At 36.9% G+C, this 25,248-nt stretch overlaps 1 protein-coding gene across 1 annotated transcript; it reads left to right on the top strand.

Annotated features, from left to right (window-relative positions):
- Window positions 1-2,582: 2,582 nt before the first annotated feature.
- LOC104249728 (psbP-like protein 1, chloroplastic) lies at window positions 2,583-9,851 on the top strand. The gene is made up of 9 exons (XM_009806207.2): window positions 2,583-2,716; window positions 3,701-3,785; window positions 3,877-3,967; window positions 4,637-4,720; window positions 4,925-5,007; window positions 5,496-5,618; window positions 5,832-5,903; window positions 8,337-8,433; window positions 9,521-9,851. The coding sequence occupies exons 2-9, from the start codon at window positions 3,723-3,725 to the stop codon at window positions 9,622-9,624; spliced, it is 717 nt and encodes a 238-aa protein (XP_009804509.1). The 5' UTR covers window positions 2,583-2,716; window positions 3,701-3,722; the 3' UTR covers window positions 9,625-9,851.
- Window positions 9,852-25,248: the final 15,397 nt, after the last annotated feature.

Raw genomic sequence — 25,248 nt, 5'->3', positions numbered from 1 at the left:
TTTACAATCATTACTCACCTCGAACTGGCTAAATCTCTAGCTCGCAACGCCTTTTCCCCTCGAATCGACCTCCACGCGCGTCGAATCTATCCAAAATCAGAACAAAGACGTCAAAATATGCTAAGGTAACAAAGCCCAAGCGAAAACAATCAATAAAGGGCACAAATCCCGAAATTAGCAAAACCCGACCCCCGGGCCTACGTCTCGAAATTCAAAAATGTTTGCACCAATAGATTCCTTATCTTCCCACGAGTTCATACATGTCAAAAGTTCTCAAATCCGACCCCAATCCAAATCCCCAATCAAAAGTCCAATTTCTCAAGCCCTAGTTCTTCAATTTTAAGCTTAGTTTTCATGATTTTCTAGGTAGATTTCACTATAGAATCGAGTTTTAAGTCCGACAATCTTACCTCCCAACGATTCCCCTTGAATCATTCTTCAATCTCCTTCAAAAATCTCCCAATATGGCCAACTATGGAGGAAATGAGCCCCAAAATCGCGGACAAGGCGAGTTAAAAACAATCTGCCCAGGCCTTAATTTCTTTCTTCACAAACGTGGTCAAACCCTCGCGCTCGCGAAGCACAAACTTACTTTGACCAACTTTCCTTCTACGCGATGGCGACTAAGCCCTCACAAACGTGATGCTTCACCCAGGTGACCCTTCGCGAATGCACTCCATCTCCCGCGAACGCGAAGATCAACTTGACTTCCAACCCAGCTGACCCAGTTCTTCTACGCGATCGCGAACACCTTCTAGTGAACGTGATGCACAACCTCGCAGCCCTTCGCGGACACGTCACCTGCCTCGCGAACGCAAAGGCTAAACCTTCACCTCCCTCAGCAGACTCTTCACGAACGCGAGGGTCCTCCCGTGAACGCGAAGACCAAAAATGTCTGCAACTACTGGAACTGTTTTTCTGCACTTTTCCAAACTTCAAAATGGTCCGATTGACCACCCGAAACTCACCCGAGGCCCCCCAACCTCAACCAAAAGCACCAACATATCCTAAAACCTTATTCAAACTTGTTCCTATCATCAAAACACCTCAAACAACATCAAATCACCCAAAACACATCAGATTCAAGCCTAAGTTTCTAAAATCTTCCGAAATACGCTTTTGATCAAAACCCAACCAAACCACTTCCGATTGACCTGAAATTTTGCACACACATCCCAAATGATATAATGAAGTTATTGCAACTCTCGGAATTCCATTCCTACCCCTATATCAAAATCTCGCCTATTAACCGGAAATCGCCAAAATATCAACTTTGCCAATTCAAGCCTAAATCTACTACAGACCTCCAAAATTCATTCCGATCGCGCCTAAGCCACAAATCACCTCCCGAAGCTAACCGAACCATTGGAACTCACATCCGATCCCTCTAGCACATAAGTCAACATCCGATTAACTTTTTCAAATTAAACTCACTCTAAAGAGACTAAGTGTCTCAAACCTTGCCAAATCCTTTCCGAACTCGATCCGACCAACCCGATACCACATAACACGGATAATTAAAGCATAGCAAAGCAGAAATAGGGAAAACGGAGCGACAACTCATGAGACAACTGGCCGGGTCGTCACACTTAGGGCTAGGAGGTAACCAAAATTAAATATTTTGCTATAAACCTTAAAAGGTATCTATAGAATATAATTTTTTTAAATGGTATTTATTTAAAATAAATAATGTGTTAACCTTTGCTATAGGAGGTAAAAATTCCAAGTTACAAAGACTTGATGCGAACCAATATTCAATTTCTAACACGACGCTAACAATTACTACAATAACAACACAGACCTTATTTTCCCCGTGTGAAAATAGAGAAGTTTTTTTTGATAGATCCCCGGCTCAATAAAAGTAAAATCACAACAGTTATGACAAAGAACTATGACATAATGCTAACAATTGGAGGAAAAAAGAAACATAGTCAGTACTCAGTATGGAAAGTGAAAGTCGTTTCATTTAGTACGCAATCGCTTCACACCTCGCGGTACTCACACCTCTCGCCTATGGAAGTTGTGTTGAAAAACCTTGTCCGAGAACTTGTATAGAGAAGAATTTCTAGCGACGCAACAGTTCTCCATACCTACTTAGCTACTCGTACTGCTTAAAAATCTGTAAAAAGATTAAAAAAAAGTGAAACTATTAAATTATAATTAAAATTCATCATGAATTAATTAGTTTTACGTGGAATGTCAACATACACCATCCTTCTTTTTCTTGAGCACAGAATTAATTATCAAAATTGAAAAACTATAATTTTTAATCTAATGGATGTGAATTTTTAATGGAATTATGGACGACCCCATTTGAGGTAAAGAGTCGGAATTAGGAAGAATATTGGGCAAACATATTGGCCAGTCAATTAATTTTTTTTGCATTTGTTAGCCAAAAACTATACAAAACAAAGTTATTTTTTGTATATAATACACACACATATATATATATACTATTTGTCTGTTATTATTTTTGGGAGCCATTAAAATTATATACATTTCTTAAGAATATTCGAGTTTGTTTTGCAAGTGTCAATTTGGTCTTTTCCCTTTATTTAATGGATGTGGATATTGAGAGGGAAGAAGATATTGGATGATGTGGTTTTAGAAGCTCCCCACTAAAACTGTGGTGAAGATTAAGATTAACTGCTTTCTTCCTCTGAGCGCGTGGTGAAAGCTCTCGTTCGCCGGAACTTCACCGCCGGCAACTTCTTAGGTAATTTCAGAACAAGTTTAACGTCACTCTATTTTCTATATTCTTCACATTCTCTGTTCTGTCTCTTGTAAGTTGTAACCATAATTTTATCCTCTAGAGACGTAGGAGTAACAATTTGGAAATTTGTAGTTCGAATTCCCTCTTTAATAACTGCTCTAGACGTCCTATTAATTGTCGGGATTTTCATGCTTTCTCTTTCTTTTCTGGCAATCTTCCAGCACCTTGTGTTAGTATAACATTACAGTGTGAGCCGGATAAAAGTTGTTTACTGTAATATTATGCGTACCTGGTTGGCATGTCACACTTGTAAGAAGTATAAGTAGTAATGTTTGAAGTTGAACAAATTTTAAGTGTAGTATAACCTTTTTCAGAGGCGGAGCTGGGTTTTCAATTTTATGCGTTCTGGATTTTAGAACTGACGACATTAAGTACTAATAACTGGGTTCTAAATTTAATATTTATACATATTTGATGAGTTTCTTAACACAAATACACTGTTTGAGCAAAAGCTAATGGGTTCGGTGGAACCTGTAGCCGGGCTTCTGGCTCCACCCCCGACCTTTTTGCCCGACTACCACCTATGTGGTTGCAAAGCATAGCCAGTCCAAAGACTGGGTAAAGGATTTGTCATTATTTGGCCGTTAGCCTAAGAACGATCTATTAATGCTGAATCCTCTAAATACTGACCTGGAATTGAAACGTGATTGACTGATATAACCTTTTCTACCACATATAACCTTGATCAAATTGAAAATCTTGAATTTTTAGTTGCCTATGTAGTAGAACCTTTTTGTACCTTTTACGTCATTCATTTTTGTCATTTGTCTATAGCTGTACTGATTCATACTTAATAAGCATGTATAAACTCACAAGAGCAATATCCTTAATTACATGACTGAATTCATGAAGATGCGGTCACCTAGTTGTAATAACATTGACTGGCTTAGATTTTTCTCATACATATCTGAATTTAAAACTTTGCAGGTCTGCGTTACTGCTTGAAGAGATGGTGTCTTTGCAGAAGTTTCCATCAGTACATCATGCATATATGTTAAATGCATCCCCTCAGGTTCGACCGTCATCCTTCTTAACTGACTGTAACCCTATACCCGTTGTTTCGAAGTTCCTCTTCATTTATAAAAGTGGCTTTGATGCATCAGCAAGGATTGTTTAGGAACAGCCCCAACGGAAGAGGTCCTGGCTTTATCAGATCAGAACAAGTGTCTGAAGTTTCAATTTCCTCTTGCCAAGGTAAACTACCCTAACATGATATGAAAGAAGTCTAATGAAGTGGTTTAGTCGGTTTACTGTCAGTTACCATCTATTTGTCAGGCAACCCAAATTCAGATGGGGGTCTTTGGCTCATGACGAGCAATGTTTCTAACTTCAGGAGCATTTGAGCTTTTCAAGGATCATTATAAGTTCAATGATTTTCACTCCCCCCTATATTTTCTTCTCCCAATTTTTTTGCTCTAGAATTAATCTCATTGATGTTGCTCACAGCCAACTTTTTGATGTGAAAGTTGAGAGAAGAGTACACCAGTTAGACAGTTTAAGCTACTTGATGTATTGTGTGTGATCTCATTTGCTGTTTTTACATTAACTTGAGTGGATACTCTCTATGCTGCCCAATGCATGGGTGAGTTAGTCCGATAGTGTCATCTCTACCATATATAAGATGGTGAAATCGATCCAGTTCAATCTGTTGAAGTGAGAGTTTGCTAGTTGGAGTCCTGGGGTTTATGGTCTTTGAGTTTAACGAGTCATCCTACATACCCAATATTTTCAGAATAGGCTATTTGCTTATTATATTGATCCACATGCAGAATAATAAACCTGCTTGTCCTATTATGATAGACCTTTTAGCACCAAAAGTAAAGTGGTTAATCATATCCTTTTTATTTGTTGTTTTCCTTACAGATAGACCTGGAAGACGTCAATTTCTTGCCATGGGATCAACAATTGCCCCTTTGTTGCTAATGTCTTATCAGACACCAACATCATGTAAAAATCTTCTTGCAATGTACTTAAATGTCCTTACATGTTAAATCACTTCAGTTTCATTTCTCAATATATCCCTGCTGTATTAGTGTTTCCTAAAAACTGGTGTTGCAAAGTTATCAAAAACAATTATCTTCCATGCACTTTACTGCTTCTTGAAATTTCAATGGCTGATATCCTAAGAGTACACCCTTTGATATGGCTCAGTTGCTGCAGAATCTAAGAAGGGATTTCTGCCCGTCACAGACAAGAAAGACGGATACAATTTCGTCTATCCTTTTGGGTGGCAGGTCCATTCCCTATCTTGATAACAATTGTCTGTTACTTTATGTTTTGCAACTTTCTTTTGCTTTGTCTTTTAGTTGCACAAAAAGTTGCTGGGAAAACTCGTGTTCTGGAGCTGCTTCTGTGGATTTAGCAGTTCTGCATATCTATTTTATTTAATTTCCTTATGGAATTTCAGCTATCCTTCAAGGGAGTTAAAGGAGCCCCTTTCCCCAGTTAGCTTAGGGCAGGCCTATCTCAGTTATTCTTCTTATCTCAAAGACATAAGGCCTATATTTCCCCTCCTAGTTTTTTCCACCTAATTTCTGTTTCATCGCATCTAATACAAATTATTTTAAAAACAAAATCTGCAGTTAGAATTTTCTAGTCCTTAGCCACTTTGTATTTGTCATAATTTCACTATTACCTTGTAGATTATTTTTATTTTTGGTTTATTTACTCTTTGCTTGTTCATCTTCTTCTTTTTCATTTTTCCCCTTTTCTCCTGATCCAGGAAGTAGTGGTCGAAGGTCAAGATAAGGTTTTCAAAGATGTTATTGAACCACTAGAAAGCGTTAGTGTAAATGTGATACCCACCAGCAAACAAGATATTCGTGATTTTGGTTCACCACAAGAGGTTGGTAGGAAATTCTAAATTATTTTTCTTTTGGTATTTATGAGAAAACAGCCTAAATTTCCCTGCAAAAGTTTCCTGTTTTGCTGGTTTTCTATGTACTGTCTTTTTAGCTATCTGGATTTTCAGTGTAGTTAGAGTTTTATGGATCGTGTATTGGCTTTTGATTTGAGCCGCATTCCAACATTTTCTCATCTGCTAATATTCACATTGCAGGTTGCTGAAACTTTAATAAAAAAGTTTTTATCATCACCTTCTCAAAAGACAAAACTAATTGAAGCATCAGAGGTCTGTGTTTTCTAGTTCCCTTCCACTGAAAGTTTTTTTTATACCTTGATCTTAGAGTGTTCGTCATGCTATTGCTGTTGTTGTTCAACTAGCCCATCAGAACCTTGAAATGTTTGATGTGTAAATGTCAATGTCAAACTTCGTCTCAGGACTAAATTCATCTGGTTGACATGTTTTGATGTTCCTAAAAAGAAGCAAGCTTGCTAGTGAACTAGCTTTCTCCATGGCTGAAGTTAAATTTGGGCTAACTACGGATCATGTTAGTAAAGCGTTGTTTATCATAGCACACGGTCCAGTTTTAGTCACCATGTCGCTGGTATATGTTAAAATTTCTATGAACTTGAAATAAGAAGGGAAATCATTAATTTGCATAATGCTATCTATATTAGAAGAAGCATCAATACTGGCTAAAAGATTTTATTTAGCTTTTCAAGTTCCCAAAAAAAATAAAATTAATAGCTTCTCGAGTTCCCCATATAATGTTTTTAATAGCTTTTCTTATTGTGTCTTCTTGAAACAGGGAAATGTTCTCTTTCTTATGTTAAATTTCATGATGATTATGTATTACTTACAATAATTTGGCAGGTGAGGGGTGGGCCCGTTATCCACCGAGTTTCAAACTGTGTGCACCTAGACCTCAGGGATTTCTCGATTATCAATAATAATAAAAATAATAGTAACAGTCAATTCGGTATACACATTAGCAACAAAGGATTGGGTTTCAGAAAAGGACCTTTCTATAACATAAATGTAGAAGTCTAAAAGGGAACTATATTTTACCATAAAAAATTTTGAAATGCAAAATTGCCACTTATGTTCAAGGAGAGGTAGAGGTAGGCCGAAAAAGTATTGGGGAAAGGTGATTAGGCAAGATATGACATTGCTCCAGCTCACTGAGGACATGACCAGGGATAGGAAAGTGTGGAGGCTGAGAATAAAGGTAAAGGGTTAGAATAGGTCGCCTAGCGTTGTCCTTGTCTGTAACAGTAGCTTCCGTACATGAGTTAGCATTATTTATGTATTTTCGTATTCCTTGATTTATGTGATTACTTGTCGTTGCTATCATTTCGGCCTTTTGATTACAATATTCAGTTTTAGTTTTATATCTTTGTATTTTTGCTTCGGTTTTATAATCTGTGTGATTGTTGTTGCCTTTCCTTTTATCTTTCCTAAGCCGAGGGTCTTTCGGAAACAGCCTCTCTGCCTTATTGAATGTAGGGGTAAGGTCTGTGTACATACTACCCTCCCCGGATCCCACTTGTGGAATTACACTGGGTCTGTTGTTGTTGTTGTATGTTCAAGGCGTGGCCTCTTTTTTTCGCGAGAATAAACTTTGAATCCTCTCGGCTTATTGTTATGCTGTCTTCACATTTGATATGCAATTACTTTAGGAAAAAGGCTAGATATGGGATGAAAACATCTTCTAGCAATTTGATATGGCGCTGTTAACATGGTGTTATATCATGTCAGCTATAAATTCGGTTACCACTTCAATATGATTTCCGCTCTTCCTAATGATAATTTCCAGGTATTCATGGATTTCCTAGCAAGGCTTCAATTAGCTTAGATTCGTTTAGTCGAAAGAAAGTTAAGTCACTTGTCATAATATTGAGAAATTCTCAGTTGGAAAGGTTTAAGTTGCTACCCTGTGTCCCACGGTCCATCTCCCTTTTGGCCAACAATTTGAGACTTTATGGGAGCTGCTGATATCGTAATGTGAAGTAGCTATGATTATGACTGCATATCACTCTCTTGCCATGCTTGAAAGACGCCAATGGAAAGAAAGAACCAAGAGTTTTCCTTTGAATGAAAAAACAAGTTCATATTCCCTCTAAACTTTTATCTTATCAAAAAAAAAGTTCATATTCCCTCTGTCATCCTTCATCAGAAGACCGTCTCTTCCCTTCTTCCAAAAGAGAAAAGGAAAATATATTGACAGAGTCAATATTCCGCTGATACTATCGTTCTAGTTGTCAGGACCTCCTATTTTTGTTTCGTACTAAAGAAGGAATAATTTCTGGCTTGCCAAAAACAGAAGCAACGATCTTTTACATCTGATACACATGTAAATTTGACATTGCCGTGAACAATTTCACAGCTTGACTTTTTTACATCTGCTGTACTTAAATAATGCAGAGATTCCTCTTAGGAACCGGTATAGGCTTACCATCTGATTTGTCGAATAATCAGTATATTCTTGGTGCCTCAAGTGTCTGAAATGAAATGCAAGAAAAATCGGTATCTAGGTGAAACTCATTATGTCTTGGCGACTTGGCCTAATTCTCTTGGCCTGTCAATTTCAGTGTCCCATATTGTAGACCGGATGTTTTCTATTTTTTTCCTTGTCATGTTTGTGTTTTCCAGCATGAGCTTATATACTATTGCTTGATGTCTATGAAGTTATTTGACAATCTTTCTCTGATCATACTGTAGCACGATGTTGAAGGGAAAGCCTATTATACATTTGAGTTTGTTGCACAAGCCCCAAATTTTACTCGCCATGGCCTCACTGCAGTCTGCATTGGCAACGGTATGAAACTTATGGTTAAACGGTCGTGATTTGTTTGGTATGAAGTTCTACTTTTTGTTTACTTGAACATTTCAAGCTCGCCTTGACCAAGCCTGATGAAAGAATGGTCTCGAATCTTCTGCCTTTCAGGATTAGAACTTAATTACCTGCCAATTACTTGCTTCATTGTAGTTTTAAAATAAGCATCATTTAAATATCATTTATACATTCACGAGCCTCAGAAATTGGCATGCCAATGACTATTTTTGTTAACTGGCAACTTGATTTAAAAAGGATATTGCTAACCAGCAAGAATTTCTGACATGGCAAATACTTGTTCATCTCCATTAATTTTGTAGCACTATATGTTGGCTTCTGCAAATAAGGTTCAGAGGATACGCATGGCTGGTTTGATATACAATAAAGATGGGGGTTCCATTTAGTTAACTTTTCCGCTCAAAGATCAAGAATCATGCAAATGATGGACATCACTCACCATCTTGGGGTCAAACTCTGTAGCTTTCTATTCGTAATATCAGGGATAATAGAGAAGTGCAGGAAGAGAGTTCAACCTGCACACCCACCTCCTTTAGAAAGCCCAAAATGGTTGCAGTATCAATGTTTTCTATTGTTAACCATAAGACCACATCATTCTCAGAAAAACCATAAGAAATACTTTAACTGGCCATTAGATTTTCTTCTGTTGAATTTCACTTTCCCTCAAAAGAGTTGCTATTTGAGAAATAAAGCGCTGATCAATAACATGATTGCTTCAAATATGAGAATACACCAGTTGATATCAATTTGATGATATTATGATTTGTTATTACATCATGTAGTTAGTTGACCATTTAAAAACTCCTTGGTTTTTAATTGTTTAATCCAACCCCATTATGCAAGGGTAATCCATATTCTAGTAATGCTTCCAAAGTTCCATCTTACACTACTTTTATAACTCGCAGATATCCTTCCCATTTTCTCGTTTGTGAATTCTGCATTCAGATCAATGTCGTTTGTCAACCTCTTTCTTTTTCTAGTAACTGGGAATTTACAGAATGTTGCACATGTTTACCTGACATTTTCCATTTGAATGTTGATTCTAATGCAGGAAAGTTCTATACATTGACAACTGGCGCAAATGAGAGGAGATGGGAGAAGATGAAGGACAGGTTACATACTGTAGTTGATTCCTTCCAAATTTTCAACGTCTAATGTACTAGAATTTGAATTGTTATCTCGCTTCCTGGTGATAAGTTTCCCAGTTTTTATCTTCTGCACATTCAGGAAAAGTATCTAACATTAGAGGCTGTATAATCTATGTAGATATGAGCTTTCTCCTTTTGTGAATCATTTCGTGCAAATTCATTACACATTTTGTAAAAACAGCAATTGCTGAACATACTCTGTACAACTTCAATGTTACATGTGTGTTTGCTTTATTGCACTCAATATCAAATAGGGATGGCAAGCGGTGCGGGGTGGGTTTTCTCTTAACCCGCAAAATTGCAACCCGCGTCCACCCGCCCCGCATCCACACCCGCGTCCACCCGCCTCGCACCGCATTAGTATTTTTCTTTCCTTTTTTTTTGGGTTAGTTTTAATTATTTTTAATCTTGGCTGGAATTTTTTTTACACTTTTAGTATATGTACTCGTGTTTTTTAAAAAAAATTCTAAAGACCTGCCTGGACGATAATTTGGCCTCATCAAGGAGCTTATCCCCGTGCTATCTGTACAAGAATACTAAAGAAAAAAAAATTGAAATATGCATACACGTATCATGATAGCACTTAAGTTGTAATTGCCTTTGAATAAAGTGCTCTTTCAATAAAATATAGAATCATACATGAAATTTTGGCCTATGGTATGATAACGCCGATAAAAACATGATCATTCGTCATGTTGATAAAGTTAGTAGGCATCTGCTCAGAAGATCTTCCAGCCTCAAAGGATTCTGGCAAGGTCAGTTAATGTAGAATATTTTTTTTTTCCAGCAATCCGCTAGGCAAGCGCCTAGGGCTATTTTTTTTATTAATTAAAAAAAAAACAGAAAATATAACAATTAGGAACAGTACAAATAAGGGGGACAATAACACCGGTATTGTTACCTATATGCCTTGGCTATATAATCACTCCTCTGCGCCTCACATTGCGTTATGGCAGCCTCATGTAGAGGATTCATGGTGTAGCTGTCGGCAATGTCTCACGAGGGCATATAATCTCATAGCCGTGTGGATATTTTTCCAAAGGCATAGGACCAAGGCAACTCAAACCGGGCTAAACCTTACCTTACTAATCTTATTGAGGCAATGTAGAAATTAAATCTTGTACATATGCAAAAAAAAAAAAAAATTACTTCACAAAAATCTTTTTTTTTTTTTGGCAATCCGCTAGGCAAGCGCCTAGGGCTAGTTTTTATTAATAAAAGAAAAGAAAAATACAACAATTAGGAAATGTACAAATAAGGGGGACAATAGCATCGGTTTTGTTACCCATATGTCTTGGCTAGGGGTGGGCATTCGGTCGGTTCGGTTTGGTTTGAAGAAATTCGGTTCGGTTAATCGGTTTTCGGTTTTGTAAAAGTAGTAACCGAAACCGAACTAAAATAAGTTCGGTTCAGTTCGGTTTTCTAATTTCGGTTCGGTTATTTCGGTTCGGTTTTCGGTTTGAATAATATCATATCGGACTCCTTCTATGTAATAATACGACCGGTGAATTTGTTGATTTTTCTCAAAACTTCGAAATTGTTGGAAATATTGTGTTTATAGAAAAAAAAAACAGATTAAACTTTGCACACTATTATGGATTATAAAATTCAAACATAGTGTAAATTACAACTCTGTGTGAAATTCTCCCGGTATCTATCACATATGCTATGGAAGTTTTAATAGAGGGAAAGTCTTTGAGATTGGAAAGTTGATGGACTTACTTAATTGGGTTGATTCTTTGATAGATTAGACCTAATAGTATTAATTTATTACCTATGGGCTTAGCCTATATATAACTTAAATAACATATATACTAATAATTCGGTTTTTCGGTTAACCGAATTTAAAAACTTAATAACCGAAAACCGAACCGAAAAACTGAAATTTTAAAATTTTAAACTGAAACCGACCGAACAAACCGAATAACCGAAACCGAAATAAAAAAAAATTCGGTTCGGTCGATTTTTTCGGTTCCGACCGAAATATGCCCACCCCTAGTATTGGCTATATAATCACTCCTCTGCGCCTCACATTGCCTTATGATGGCAGCCTCATGTAGAGGATTCATGGGGTAGCTGCCGGCAAAGTCTCACGAGGGCATATAATCTCATAGCCGTGTGGATAATTTCCAAAGGCATAGGACCAAGGTAACACAAACTGGGCTAAACCTTACCTTACTATTCCTATTGAGGCTTTAAATAGCCTCACCTACCAACATGCATGTAAAAAATAAGAACTGAAAAGTACCAAATATTCAATGATCATCACAGAGTTTATAACATACTCTGTGATGATATTACAAATGAGAATACTAATATAATGGTAGAGTAAAATGATGAAGGAATTAAAGTGTTGTCCCTTCTTGTCCGAACTTGTAATTTCTTCAATTTGTAACTCTTTTTCATCACAATCCCAATTCTTCAAAATGTATTCAAAATTCATGATTTCTTTTTTGAACGATTAGACTTTGTAGATGTAGTTGGGGCGGCCTTCTTTTGTTTGGCAACTCTCATTGGAGGTCGCCTAACATTTAAAAAATCACTAACCTTGTCGTCCCGACTATTTTTCCTTGTATGAGTCTTCTTACCTTTGCCGCTATGCATTGGTGATAGATCCCTTTTTTTTTGCTGCCTCTACTCTACGCTGTTGTAACATTGCTTCTTCCTCTCAGTCTTCATACAAGTCTCTCCCCAGGTGCACTGGTTGTGGAACATTTTGGTCGATAACAATTGTCTCCAATGCAGATTGACCTTGTGTATTAGTCACCATTGTCTTGCTTTGATGATGTTCTATTTTTTGCAATTTGTTTCTGCTCTTACTCAACATTCCAGTGCTAGAAGCAGTAGGATTTACAGGATTTAAGGGATTAGAACTCACCATTGCATCCAAGAGTCTTCTTTCCTCCTCTGAAATATCTGGGATGGTTGTAACAATTTGGTTCTTTCCATAATTTGTTGTTGTGACTTCTCGATCACCTAGATGAGTATCAGCTGGAATAACCTGTCTTGTAGGTATTATTGCATGAAGACTTGTTGTCACAATTTGGATCTGCCCAGATTTTGATGTTGTTGTTTTTGTTCGCTCACCAGTAGGAGTAATATTTGAAGTGTTGGGATTAACTTGTTGCTGCTGCACAGTAGATGTAGGTGTTCCAACTACTATATTTTGAATAGCTGGAGATGAAGGATTTCTTGGAATGAAAGCAGGAGCATTGGAGCTCAAATTGCTCATTGGACTTACTGCTGGCACTCGTTCAGATTTTACCATCGCTAAGGAATCAATCTCCTCACCTGTACTATCATGATTAGCCTCACGATCCGCTTCTTCTGATGAATAACCAACAAAACCATCTCCCCAATCCTCTTTATCATCATCCTCCCGTTGATCTAGCCAAAATTTGGACTTGATAGCCATCAACCTCAAATTTCCTTGTGTAACATCATTGTTATTCCCCGTTGATAACATAAGTTGTCTAGTTTCACCTTCAACCTCTCCACAAGATTCCATTGACTGCGAAAGAACCTCAAAAACAGATTTGTTTAAGGTGACCAAAGGTTGTTTGGCCATGGGATTATTCATCATCATTTATTTTTGAACATCTTTAATGATTTGTTCAACATGTTGATTGGAGAAGTGCAATGTAGGTGCATTGGATCTGTGTGCCTCTGCATTTTGCGCATCAACTGGAACAATGTTCTTCGAAGTAATGAGTCGTTCACCTGTGTTCTTGGACTTTTGTTGTTGTGTGTTACTGCCTCGAGCTTGTGGCTGCCCATATTTTGGAGTTGTGTTGATCATCATAGCTGCATGGGCATTCTCTACCATTTTATCTAGCTCTGTATTGGAAATGTGCACTGTTGTTGTAGGATCATCAGGTATTTGACTTTGCTCACCAAAGTGATTTTTATCTGTTGCAGTCCCAAGTCGAGCATCTAAGTCCTTTACATTTTCTGTTGAATTACATTGCATGTAACTCTTGTTTTTCCACCAACTGATTGTGTCTCATCCTCCCTATGTTTCTCCTTACTTTTAGCCTCATTCACATCATGCTCACCCTCATTGACCAATGCATCAAAAGAGCTCAAGACTCTAATAATTGTTGATGGATGAATCTGATTTTGAATAACTGGAGTTTGCTTCTTTATTGGTGATTTACTCACCACTGTCCAATTACTGCTCTTTGTATCAGATTTGTGTGGTGAAGTAGCAACAACATCCTCCTTCAAATGCCCAGATGTTTCAATCTTTGGATCAACAGTGAATTGCAAAACGCCAGCTGATTTTGCCATAAACTCCAGCTAAGATGTCGTAGCATTTGTCCATTCCAAAGCCTCAACACTTGCATGTTCATATCCTTCTCCATTTAAAGTAGCAGCTTTGTCACCTGCTACTTTACAAAATTGTTCAGTTGTAGCATTTATAGGTTGACAACCTCCAGATGTCCCCACTTCTTGTTGTATCAAATTGTTGACATCATTTGCATTCACCATAGCATTGTTGTATAAAGTTGACTCCACAGCCTCTGTACCTCTCGCTACAGTAGAAGAAATATCATCTGTAATCTTGGTTGTAGCTCGATTGGTAGGGACTGTAGCATGCTTCTTGGAATTAGCTGCTCGATTTACTACTGTCCAGACTGCACCCATCGAATGTTGCACAGTTTGAGCACTAGGTTTTACAACATCACCATTAATCAATGTAACTGTTGGTTTTTCAACTGCAGTAACTCGATCAAATTTTTATTCAATGCAATTGTACCATCCAAATTCGAAACAAAAGAAGCTTGTTCTATCAGTTTCTGTATAATAATTTGCTCATGTCCTTTAGATAATTGATGCCCAGCTTCAGCAAATTTTTGCCCAGTATGTGGACCCTCATGAGCACCAATTGGACCGCGATCAAAATCAGGACCTGTAGTTGCAATCTCTTCACACTCCAATGCATCACGACTGTCGCTATATCACTGACAATCCCTCGATTTATTGACACCCTATTTCTTGCTTCATCAGCCATAACTTGAGACATCCTGGCTAAGGCACGATCAACAGGGACAGTAGCCAAATTCTTTGAGGTCCCTGGCTTGTTGGGATTATCGTGGATATTAGAATCAGCTAAAATTGCTTTTGATCTATCTGTTCTTGCTGCCTCAATTATACCATGCAATTGTCTCTTTTCATTGAGCATCTGTCTCAAATCTCCTTGAAATTTTTCCACAATCGTGGGATCATCAGCTTCCTCGATATCACCATTCAATCCACTATCCTGATTATTTGTTGAGATCAAACGACATGTATTTACATCATGACCTTGACGCTTGCAACAAGTGCAATACAGGGGCAGATTATCATAAACAAATTTTTGAAGATGCTCGATCACCATACCAGATTTTTCATCCACAAATTTGATCCTCAAAATCTGTGGCAGCTTACCTAGAAGATCAAGCTCGACCTTGACCCTAGCTGTGCTAGGTCGTGACTTCTCTTGTGTTGCTTTATCTATTTCCAATGGTTTACCTGCTGCCGAAGCTATCGAAAGCAAGGATTGTTTTGCAAATAACATAGGAGGCAAGTTAGGAAACGATATCCACACAAAAGCTTTGGAGGTCTCCTCTTTATGATTGAAAGTAATAGTCCATGGAAAAATTCGCATCTGTAATTCTTGTCCATTAGCTACTAAGTAATTAACAGATTTTGCAGCAGCAAGATCATAATCGTCATGTCTATCAAACATGATCAAAACATGTCTTCTTGCAAGCCATCCGACGAGGCAACGACCTTGAGTTCCAAAATGTTTAGGCAACATCTTTCGAATATCTTGTATATCATATTGATCTTGTGAGAATTTAATCACCAAAGCTTGATGTAACCCTTCCTCCTTAGCATATTGATGTACTTCCTCCATTGTAAATTTAATCGTAGCTTCACCATGGACGAACTCCACCTGCTTAAGCTCGATTTTTGCCGGAACTTGTCCAGATTTTTTGTTTTCCAGTAGCGATGCATATGTTGAGTTCCTCTCTCCCACAGCCAAAGGCTGGGGAGAGGACGATGCAGCCATGAACTGATTCAACACTCCATTGATGTAGAAGAAACAAAAGAAATCCAAAGAAGGCCAGAAGCGCACAAATTTCTGAAAAATTTTTGCTCGCTACAGTAGATTGCGAAATAAAATTTAAGATCTGGAAAATTTTGCTATGGATTTGAGGATGAAACCAATTGGGGATTGTTCTCTAAGAGAAGGAGGTTCTTTGAGACCAATCTTGTGATCTTACCTTGCCGGAAGCTGGAGTTATGACCGATGAATAGTTTCTATTGGAGTTATTGTTCAGACTTCACAAAAATCTTGGATATCATAATACCTCTTTTTTTTTTTTTTTTTAACTTTTTATATTTGATAAAAGTATATATTACATGGAATCAATTTCATCTTCAGAAAGTTAGAAAGTGAGTTTTCTTCTTTGATGAAGTTTTTAAACTAGCACCCGCATAAATTTTAAATTTTTTCCTTTTCCCCGCAACCACATATGTTTAAACCCACCCCGGCCCCCATGTATCTAAACCCGCACTGCCCCGCACCCGCACCACTCCATTGTCACCCCTACACTCAATGGTTGTTTGTTCTAGTCTACTTCCCCAACCTATAGATCTTTGAAGTTCGACAAAAGTAAACAAGAAATCAAAACAAGGAGAAGCAAAAAAAGAGAGACAGATAGAGAAGCTGCACCATCGTCCAATAAGTATATGATTATTTGGCATACCGCTAAAATCAGCTTATGAATTACTAATATCAAGACCTGCATGATTCTTCTCTTTCCCTTTATAGTTCCTTTTTTACCTTTCCTTTTTTTAAAACACTTTGTCTTTTCTTCTCTCTCCCTTAAGCTAATTCTTTGTTGAACTCATCAAGAAATAATGATCTCAAAGAAGGGGTTTCTCAAATAATGTAGTTGAACTTTTTGCTTCAAAATAAAAGAATAGATGAAGTTAACCTACTTCCCATCATTTTCCATGACTAGGAGATCATGTTTTGCAGTTTTCGTATATACTATTTGTTAACTTTATTTCCTTATAATTAAGCATGCCACCATTTACCCCTTAAACATCATTATTTTCATGATGCTCTACTAGGTAAAGGCCAAAAAGCAAGTAAAAAAGATGCATAATTGGCAGAAAATTATACCCAATACCCTTGAAAATGGGTGGCCTTGATCTTTTGATCCTTATTTGCCCGAGGGGCAAACCTTTAAGGTTAAAAGTCAAAACTCAAAAGTGTTGCTCATGGGGCAAGCGAGGAACGACATTTGTTAAATTTAAAATTTTGGGATGGGCAAATGAGGTAAAACAATTAAGATCATCCACTTCCAAAACCATTCTTGGAAATCACCCACAGATTTTGATGGGATTTCTTGTGGAACCTCATTCACACACTAGGAAAGAAGAGCAGCCAGGCAAGTTACCATAAACTCATATGATAGTTAACTCAGAAGTTTAAAACTATTCACTGACAGTATAAAATATGTACTATCTAAACAATCAGGTTATTTATAATTAAGATAATTACAAGTAAATATTTATGATATATCAGCATTACATGGCGTCCTGGTAAAAATGGTACTAATGTTTATATCAAAGCTGACTAAATTATATGTCAGTGTAAGAAATCTATATATTTCGATTTACATAACTTTAATCCTTAATTAATTCAGAATGCATAAAAATGCCCTACAAAGTTTCAGCTGGATCTTTAACATGTTGCAAATTGGTCTAAAACAACACAGAATGATAGCAAACACCTATTTTATTTAATCACAGCAAAATAGTTATCATTTATGGCTGACACATATTTTTATTATTTTTTATTTCGAAAAAGGGCCAAAACTGCCCCAAGTATCAAAATTGGTACAAAGATGTCCTCCGTCTACCTATTTAAATAAAAATACCCCTACCTTTATTTGTTTTGGCTCAACATTATCCTTATTACTAACAGAAAATTCTGAAGAAAAAAAGAAGAAAATTTAATTAATATCTACGTGTCACTGTTCTATTAGCCTAAGTTGAACTTCAACCAAAATATAATTAAACTCATATGTAACTCGTCCGAATGTTGACCCGCTCCGATTTTAAAACACAACTCTCTCTCTCTCCTCCTCCTCGTTGCTACTTGGCACCGGCGGATCAACAAGAAATAGCAATAAATACAGCAGCCCTTCTCACTTGCAAATTATGGATAGAAATTTATTTTTATTTTTTTTAACTAGACTTAGCACAGTAATCTAATAAAAAAAATTAAATCCATGATAATAAAAATGATTTCAAAAGAAGAAAATAAATATTAGTGGAGAAACTATCTAAAAATTTGCCAACTATTATTAGCACATCATATGAACTCAGTGCATATGAAATGTGATAATTGCACAATATCCGTTACATAGAGCAGAAAAGCTTACATATTAACCGAAAAAATAACAAAATAAATTAAAAATAGAAATACACATTACATAAACTATAAAAAAATTGAAAAAAAAATCCTCAAATTTTCATAGAGAAATAACAAAAAATAATGAAGCAAACCACCAGAAATTTCAAATAAAAAAAATACAATAAATTAAGAATAAAACAAAAAGAATCTAAACTTTTTACATAAAGAAGAATATGACAGTTCCTTATATTTTCCATAAAAATTATTCTAATAGAGAACTCTATTTGCTTCATGAATAGTCGTTGACATACACTCCTAAAAAATTGCTCATTAAAACGAAATGACGAAGAGGTAGAGGTGAGAGAGACCGAGAGAGAAAGACTTATGTTCTAAAATTGGGGTAGGTCAATATTTGGGTGGGTTACAGTTGTGTTTAATTATAATTTGGCTTAGGGTTTAAGCTAGGCCAATGGGACGGTTGTCACACCTCCTTTTTACACACCCGAAGGTATATAAGGGAGTTTTTCCAATTTAAGTGACATTATTCGAAATGAGATTAATTATTCAATTCAGAGTCGCCACTTGGGATAATTTATTTGGTGTCCCAAGTCACCGATTTATTTTAAATCCCAAATCGAGGAAATTTCGACTTTCCTTTTGAAGTCTGCGAACCAGAAATTCTGAGTAGGGAATTCTGTTAACCCGGGAGAAGGTGTTAGGCATTCCCGGATTCCGTGGTTCTAGCACGGTCGCTTAAACTATTACAATTGGCCTATTATCTGATTTTTAAAACATGTTTCAACCTATGGTATATTTTTAACTTATTAGTCGCTTTTAATTAATTTTTTTTTTGGAAAACTTCAACGTCATATAAAACACGTATTGAACCACGTCACATGAAATGCACCCGCAGTCCACGACACATTTTATCTAATGTTGTTGAGAATTGGATTTGAGTCACATAAAATGCACACCCGAGTTTAGGAAATTATTTTGTTTTTAAAAAAAATAGCGCGCCTAAAGCAACTACGCACTTTCAAGTTTGCGAGGGCCATGGAAAATTCAACTAAATGGCACGCCTCGATTTCTAAGGATTAAAATTAATTAAATGAGGTCCATGAGTTTTGAAATTTTATTTGGCATGGCGCGCCTCGATTATTCTAAAAGGATTGTATTCAATTTAAAGCAAACTACAAATATTCATGATTATGTTTCTTCCTAAAACTACTTTGAGATTATTGCAAGGTCATGATTTATGAATATGGAATTATTATTGAAGAAATATATGATTTGAGTTATTATGGACCTAATCACCCATGTCGGTATCAAATTTGCTATTGACTTAACATCCTTTAATTTGGATCCAAGCTATTACATCGTTCTCTCTCCATTTTGAATACATTTTCCTATCTTTCCCTATGAACTACAATCTCATTGAAGAAACTCATTCTGTCTTTCACGAATTCTATTTCTTGATGCTCTTCCTTCATTTTTTTTGTTCATATCTTTCAAGTTGGTAGATAACCAAAATATAATATACAAATCAAAAGGAAATACGGTGAAAGAAAAATAATGGAAACATTGGTTAAGAAAAGAATGAACCTTTTATAGATGAAGATCTTATTCAATACATATGGAGCAAACAACCATCAAATTTAATGTGCAAATGAACCACAATCAGAGGCAACGAGCGGAAACCTTTCGAACCGAACTCGACTTCGACCTCTTCGGGCTAGTATTTTGGGCTATCTTTTAAATTGAGTTTGAAGCTTTTGGATTTGATTTTTGGTGTGATTTAGCTCCTGTTTTTGAGGTATTTTTTTTAAACAAGGTAATGAATGACTATATGTTTTTTTTTTTGTTGAAAGAAATAGGTAGAAAGAATAAAACTAGTAGAAATTCTCTTTAGCATAGAAGAAGAAAATTTGTTTTCTCTCAATATTCTTCCCTCTTCTCTTCTCTTCTTTTCTTCAAATATTTCTCTTATATTTATAGGAGAATTTTCAAAAAATTTCAGATTTTTTTTAATTTATTTATTTTTTTATTTAAAAGAAATCCCACTTACATTTTGCTTTTCTTTTTTTATAAAAAGAATTACCACTTTTCTTTACTTTTATTTTTTAAATTTCAACTTTAATTACTTTTATCTTATTTAAAATCTCACTTTTTTACCTTTTTAAAAGAGAATTCCACTTATTTTACTTTTCTTAAAAAAACAATCCACTTTCTTTTACTTTTCTTTAAAAAATTCTACTTTATTTTTAATTTAAATTTTTTAAAATTTTCAGCTACCTTTATATTATTTTTTAATTCCAACTTTCTTTTACTTTTTATTTTTAAAAATTTCCAAAAACTTTACTTTTATTTTTTTAATTTTTCATTTTCTTTACTTTTTTAAAAGAGAATTCCACCTACTTTTAATTTTTTTTAATTCCATACTTTTCTTTTTCTTATTTTTTTAAATCTCTCCCGAAAATTTTAGAAAAAATAATATTTTTCGGATTTTTTTATTATTTAAAAATAAGAATAAAAATAAAATAATATTAATAGTAATAATTCACCTTCTAAAATTTTGTATTTTTAACCTATAATAAAAAGTATAACAAAGCTAAAAATTTGTATGTTAAAACCCCCTAAAATATTTACATAGAAGAAGTGACAAAAAAAATTAAATATTGTCAAAAATTAGGTTCTCAGAGTTGCCCCTCTTTGCTTGGAAACATGAAGTGTTTTCAAGCAAAGATAAGGTGAGCCATGTGACTAATTTTTGAACATATCTTTGTTCAAAAGAAAAGAAATAAGGATAAGAGAAAAGAGAAAGAGTGCAACCGAGTCTTGGTTTTGGACAACCTACATATCCCGGGTTATAAGGGAATCAGGTCGCGTGTAGTTCAAGAAAAATGATGGAATGATGAGTTGAGGAGTCGAGTGAGGTTCCGTCGAGGCTCCGGTCCGCGATTCTGTTATTATATCAAAAATCAAAGAGAAACTAAACAAGCCTATCAGCTATGAGTTACAAGATTCCTATCTATGAGTCTTGTGAAACTTGTCCTTGATCTTGACTGGTTCTTCCTGCAGACTCTGATCTGAATCTTGATGCTCGTTAGCTGCAACTGCTGGTTCATTCTTTTTTAGCTTTTCGTATCAGGGCGGGACATGCAAAGCTTGTGACTTCAATCATATCTTGAACAATCCACATCTTTCTCCACATCAACACTTTGAGTTCATTTCTTTTTGCTCCTTTTCTTCTTTTCTTTATTTTGGATTGAGACTCATTCTTTTGGTTGTCTCAGACCTTGTGCCTCGAGGCCAAACCTGCTCAGACACCAAAACAAATAAACGAACGAAATTTTTCTGCCCCAGTTTTCACTAGGAAAATTGCGTAAGTTATTTGTAACTAAAATCTAAACTTTTTGTTTGTTTGTTTTGAAAGCGGTAAAATAAGGATTGCATGTCTTTAGGAGGAAGAGATTAGGGAATGGAGCCCTATATCTAAAATAACTTCGACTAGGGAACGGAGGCCCTATGTCTAAAAATCTCAACTCAGGGATTGGAGCCCTAATGCTGGCAAAATGCGACTAGGGAACGAAGGCCCTATGTCTAAAATCTCAACTCAGGGATTGGAGCCCTAATGTTAGCAAAAAGGTAAAAGATTGATTTTTGGGCTTCTAAACTACCTTTTTTTTTATTTTCTTCTTATCTATTTTCTTTCAATTCATTTTTTAGTAAAAAAAAATGCAGGAAAGAATTTGGAGGAGACTTCCTTTTTGGGTTGATTATTGTTGCTAAGCTATTTCTAGCGCTTGCACATTTCTTTTTCCATTTTGGTTACACCTGCTTCTTGCACTGTTGCTTTGGATTGCACCTGTTTCAATTTTCAAACAAAGAACAATTGTTAGTTTGAAACGGTGGTCGTTTTGTGGCCTTCATTGTTTTTGATCACTTGATCTCGGCCCAACTCTTTTGGCGAGAACCTCTGCCGCTTGCTGGCTTTTCTTAAAGATTGGTCTCTCTCCTAAAACCGAGGAACTCAACTTTTCAAAATTTATCATGACGGCTCACCCGTATAGGGCTTTGGCCCTTTCATTTTAATCTGCTTCTAGGGGCTTTTGACTTTGGATTTCTTTTCATTTTCAATAACTCTGATTTCAGAGCATCGACTATCATGGCCAGTTGGGATCGACTTGATGCACCCACTGAGGCTGGGTACTTTTCTTTGGACTTGGCTTTTATTAAACAAAACCCTGTAAAACCAATCTTGCCACCTTTTCTTTGTATTAGTTTCGGAACAGAGTTAGACCGAAAGGGATTCAAGGAAAAGTAAAGAAAGGACAAGAAAAAATGAATTTAAGGAGAAGCGTCCCTTTTGGGGGAAAGAAGGACTTATCTAGGGTGCATGCAGACTTCAATAGACATGACATGCTTCTTGGACTGGATACCCGATATGCACAACTATCCAACTCATTGTGAACCACATCTCCAAATCGAGAAACCTGGCCAGGACTCTTTCAGTGGTGGGGGGTGTCTTCGTTTCGATCGACGACGCCCTTTGCGGGTTTTCGCCAATCGACCTCTCTCATTTCTCTTCTCACCGTCACCTCATAGTACTCTTTACGAGTTTTCACTAACCAGTCTGTCTCATTTTCAATTTTTCTGCTCACCGTCGCTTTATGGTGCCCGTGTGGGTTTTCACCAATAAGACTATCTCATTTTGTTTCTCTCATTTTTATTGCATCGGATCCAAGCAGCTGTATTCTCTGATCCTTGAACATTCTCACCTATTGATCGGAAGGACTTGAAAGGATTTGGGTAAAAATGATTTGGATCGAATTACAACTTTGGAACCATTCAAGCGGGGTTATCGCAGGACCATTACAACATCTGCCCCAGTTTCACTTTTGAGGGAATTTGGATTTTTATTTTGGTGTGACTGAACCCCATAGAGAGGCTGCCTACGTATCCTTTCGGAATCAAGTCGAACGTAGTTCAGGAAAACATCTTCTTCTTTTTTTCATTTCTTTTTTTTTCAATAACACTTTCAAGTTCCAAAGAGGGCAATCAAAGAAGAGTAACCGGCACAAATGGGTTTGCAAAGGGTAGATAGTGTTTGGGTAGAGAGAATAAAAGCCTTCGTCCTCCCAATCGGACAATGTTGTTGTTACAGAAAGACTAAACATAGTACCTTTTGACTACATCCGCATTTACAGTTGCTTCAGGATCATTTCTTTCGATATCGCCCAAATACAATGCTCCTCTCAGCAATATCTTTCTGATGATGTATGGGCCCTTCCAATTAGGAGTGAATTTTCCTTTTGCTACCTGGTGATGGGGAAAAATATGCCTTAAAATGAGTTTCCCCACTTCAAAACTTCTAGGCCGCACTTTCTTGTTATAGGCACGAGCCATCCTTTATTGGTACAACTGCACGTGGCAGACCGCAGCCATTCGCTTTTCATTGATCAAGGTTAATTGTTCCAGACGAGTTTTAACCCACTCACTGTCTTCAATTTTGGCTTCAATAATGATTCAGAGAGAGGGAATTTCAACCTCGGCGGGTATTACGGCTTCCGTGCCATAAACCAAAAGATACGGGGTGGCTCCAATTAATGTGCGCACAGTAGTGCGATATCCCAACAATGCAAACGACAACTTTTCATGCCACTGCCTGGAACTTTGAATCATCTTTCTCAAAATCGTTTTGATGTTTTTGTTTGCTGCTTCAACGGCACCATTGCCTTTAGGCCGATAAGGAGTAGAGTTCCGGTGCATTATCTTGAATTGCTCACATATCTCCCCCATCAAATGACTATTCAAGTTTGCAGCATTGTCTGTGATAATAGTTGCAGGAATGCCAAAACGGAAGATAAGATTGGAGTGCACGAAATCTACCACAGCTTTCTTGGTGACAGACTTGAGAGTGATTGCTTCAACCCATTTTGTAAAGTAGTCAATGGCAACTAGTATGAATCTGTGTCCATTTGAGGCTTTTGGCTCGATTGGCCCAATGACGTCCATGCCCCAGGCAACAAATGGCCAAGGTACAGACATGTGATGCAGTTCTATGGGAGGTGCATGAATCAAATCACCGTGCACCTGACACTGATGACACTTCCGAACGAAAGTAAAACAGTCCTTTTCCATGGTCATCCAGTAATAACCCGCTCTAAGGATTTTCTTTGCTAAAACATACCCATTCATGTGGGGACCGCATACTCCCGCGTGTAACTCATGCATGATTCTTCCAGCCTCTTCTACGTCAACACATCTTAACAAATTGAGGTCCGGAGTTCTCTTATACAAGACATCCCCACTCAAAAAGAAACCACTCGCGTGCCGTCTAATGGTTCTCTTTTGGTCTCCACTGGCTTGCTCGGGGTATTCTTGAGTTTTCAGAAACTTTTTGATGTCATGGTACCATGGTTGGGTATTTGGTGCTGCTTCAATTGTATTACAATAAACATGCCTTTCCCGAATTTGAATTTCCAAGGGATCTATGTGAGCATTGCCTGGATACGGCAGCATTGAGTCCAAAGTAGCAAGTGCGTCGGCTAATTCATTGTGACAACGAGGAATGTACCTGAACTCTATTGACTTGAATCGCTTGCTGAGGTCTTCCACATGCTTCTTGTAAGGGATAAGCTTAACATCTTGGGTTTCCCATTCTCCTTGGGCTTGGCGGATAATCAGATCTAAGTCTCCCATGATCAACAACTCTTCGACATTTTGGTCGATTGCCATGTTTATACCCATAATGCAAGCTTCATACTCGGCGGTGTTGTTTGTACAGAAGAACCGAAGCCGGGATGTGGCTGGATAGTGCTGACCAGTGGGTGAGATCAAAATTGCCCCAATTCCAACACCTTTTGCGTTTACTGCCCCATCAAAGAACATTTTCCAAGCATGAGTGTCTTCAGATATTGCCTCAACTGAATTTACTTCTTCATCTGGGAAGTATGTTCTCAAAGGTTGGTACTCATCATCAATCAGGTTCTCAGCCAAATGATCCGTTAATGCCTGGGCTTTCATTGCCATGCGAGTGACATAGACTATGTCAAACTCCGTAAGCAAGATCTGCCACTTTGCTAATCTCCCAGTGGGCATTGGTTTCTGAAATATGTACTTTAAAGGATCCAACCTGGTTATGAGGTAGGTGGTGTAAGCTTGCAAATAATGCCTCAGTTTCTGAGCAACCCATGTCAAAGCACAACAAGT

This window comes from Nicotiana sylvestris, chromosome 10 (assembly GCF_000393655.2).
Source record: "Nicotiana sylvestris chromosome 10, ASM39365v2, whole genome shotgun sequence".
Classification (NCBI taxonomy): Eukaryota; Viridiplantae; Streptophyta; class Magnoliopsida; order Solanales; family Solanaceae; genus Nicotiana; species Nicotiana sylvestris.
The sequence above is the reverse complement of the archived record's forward strand: the minus strand, read 5'-3'. Positions and strand labels throughout refer to the sequence as shown.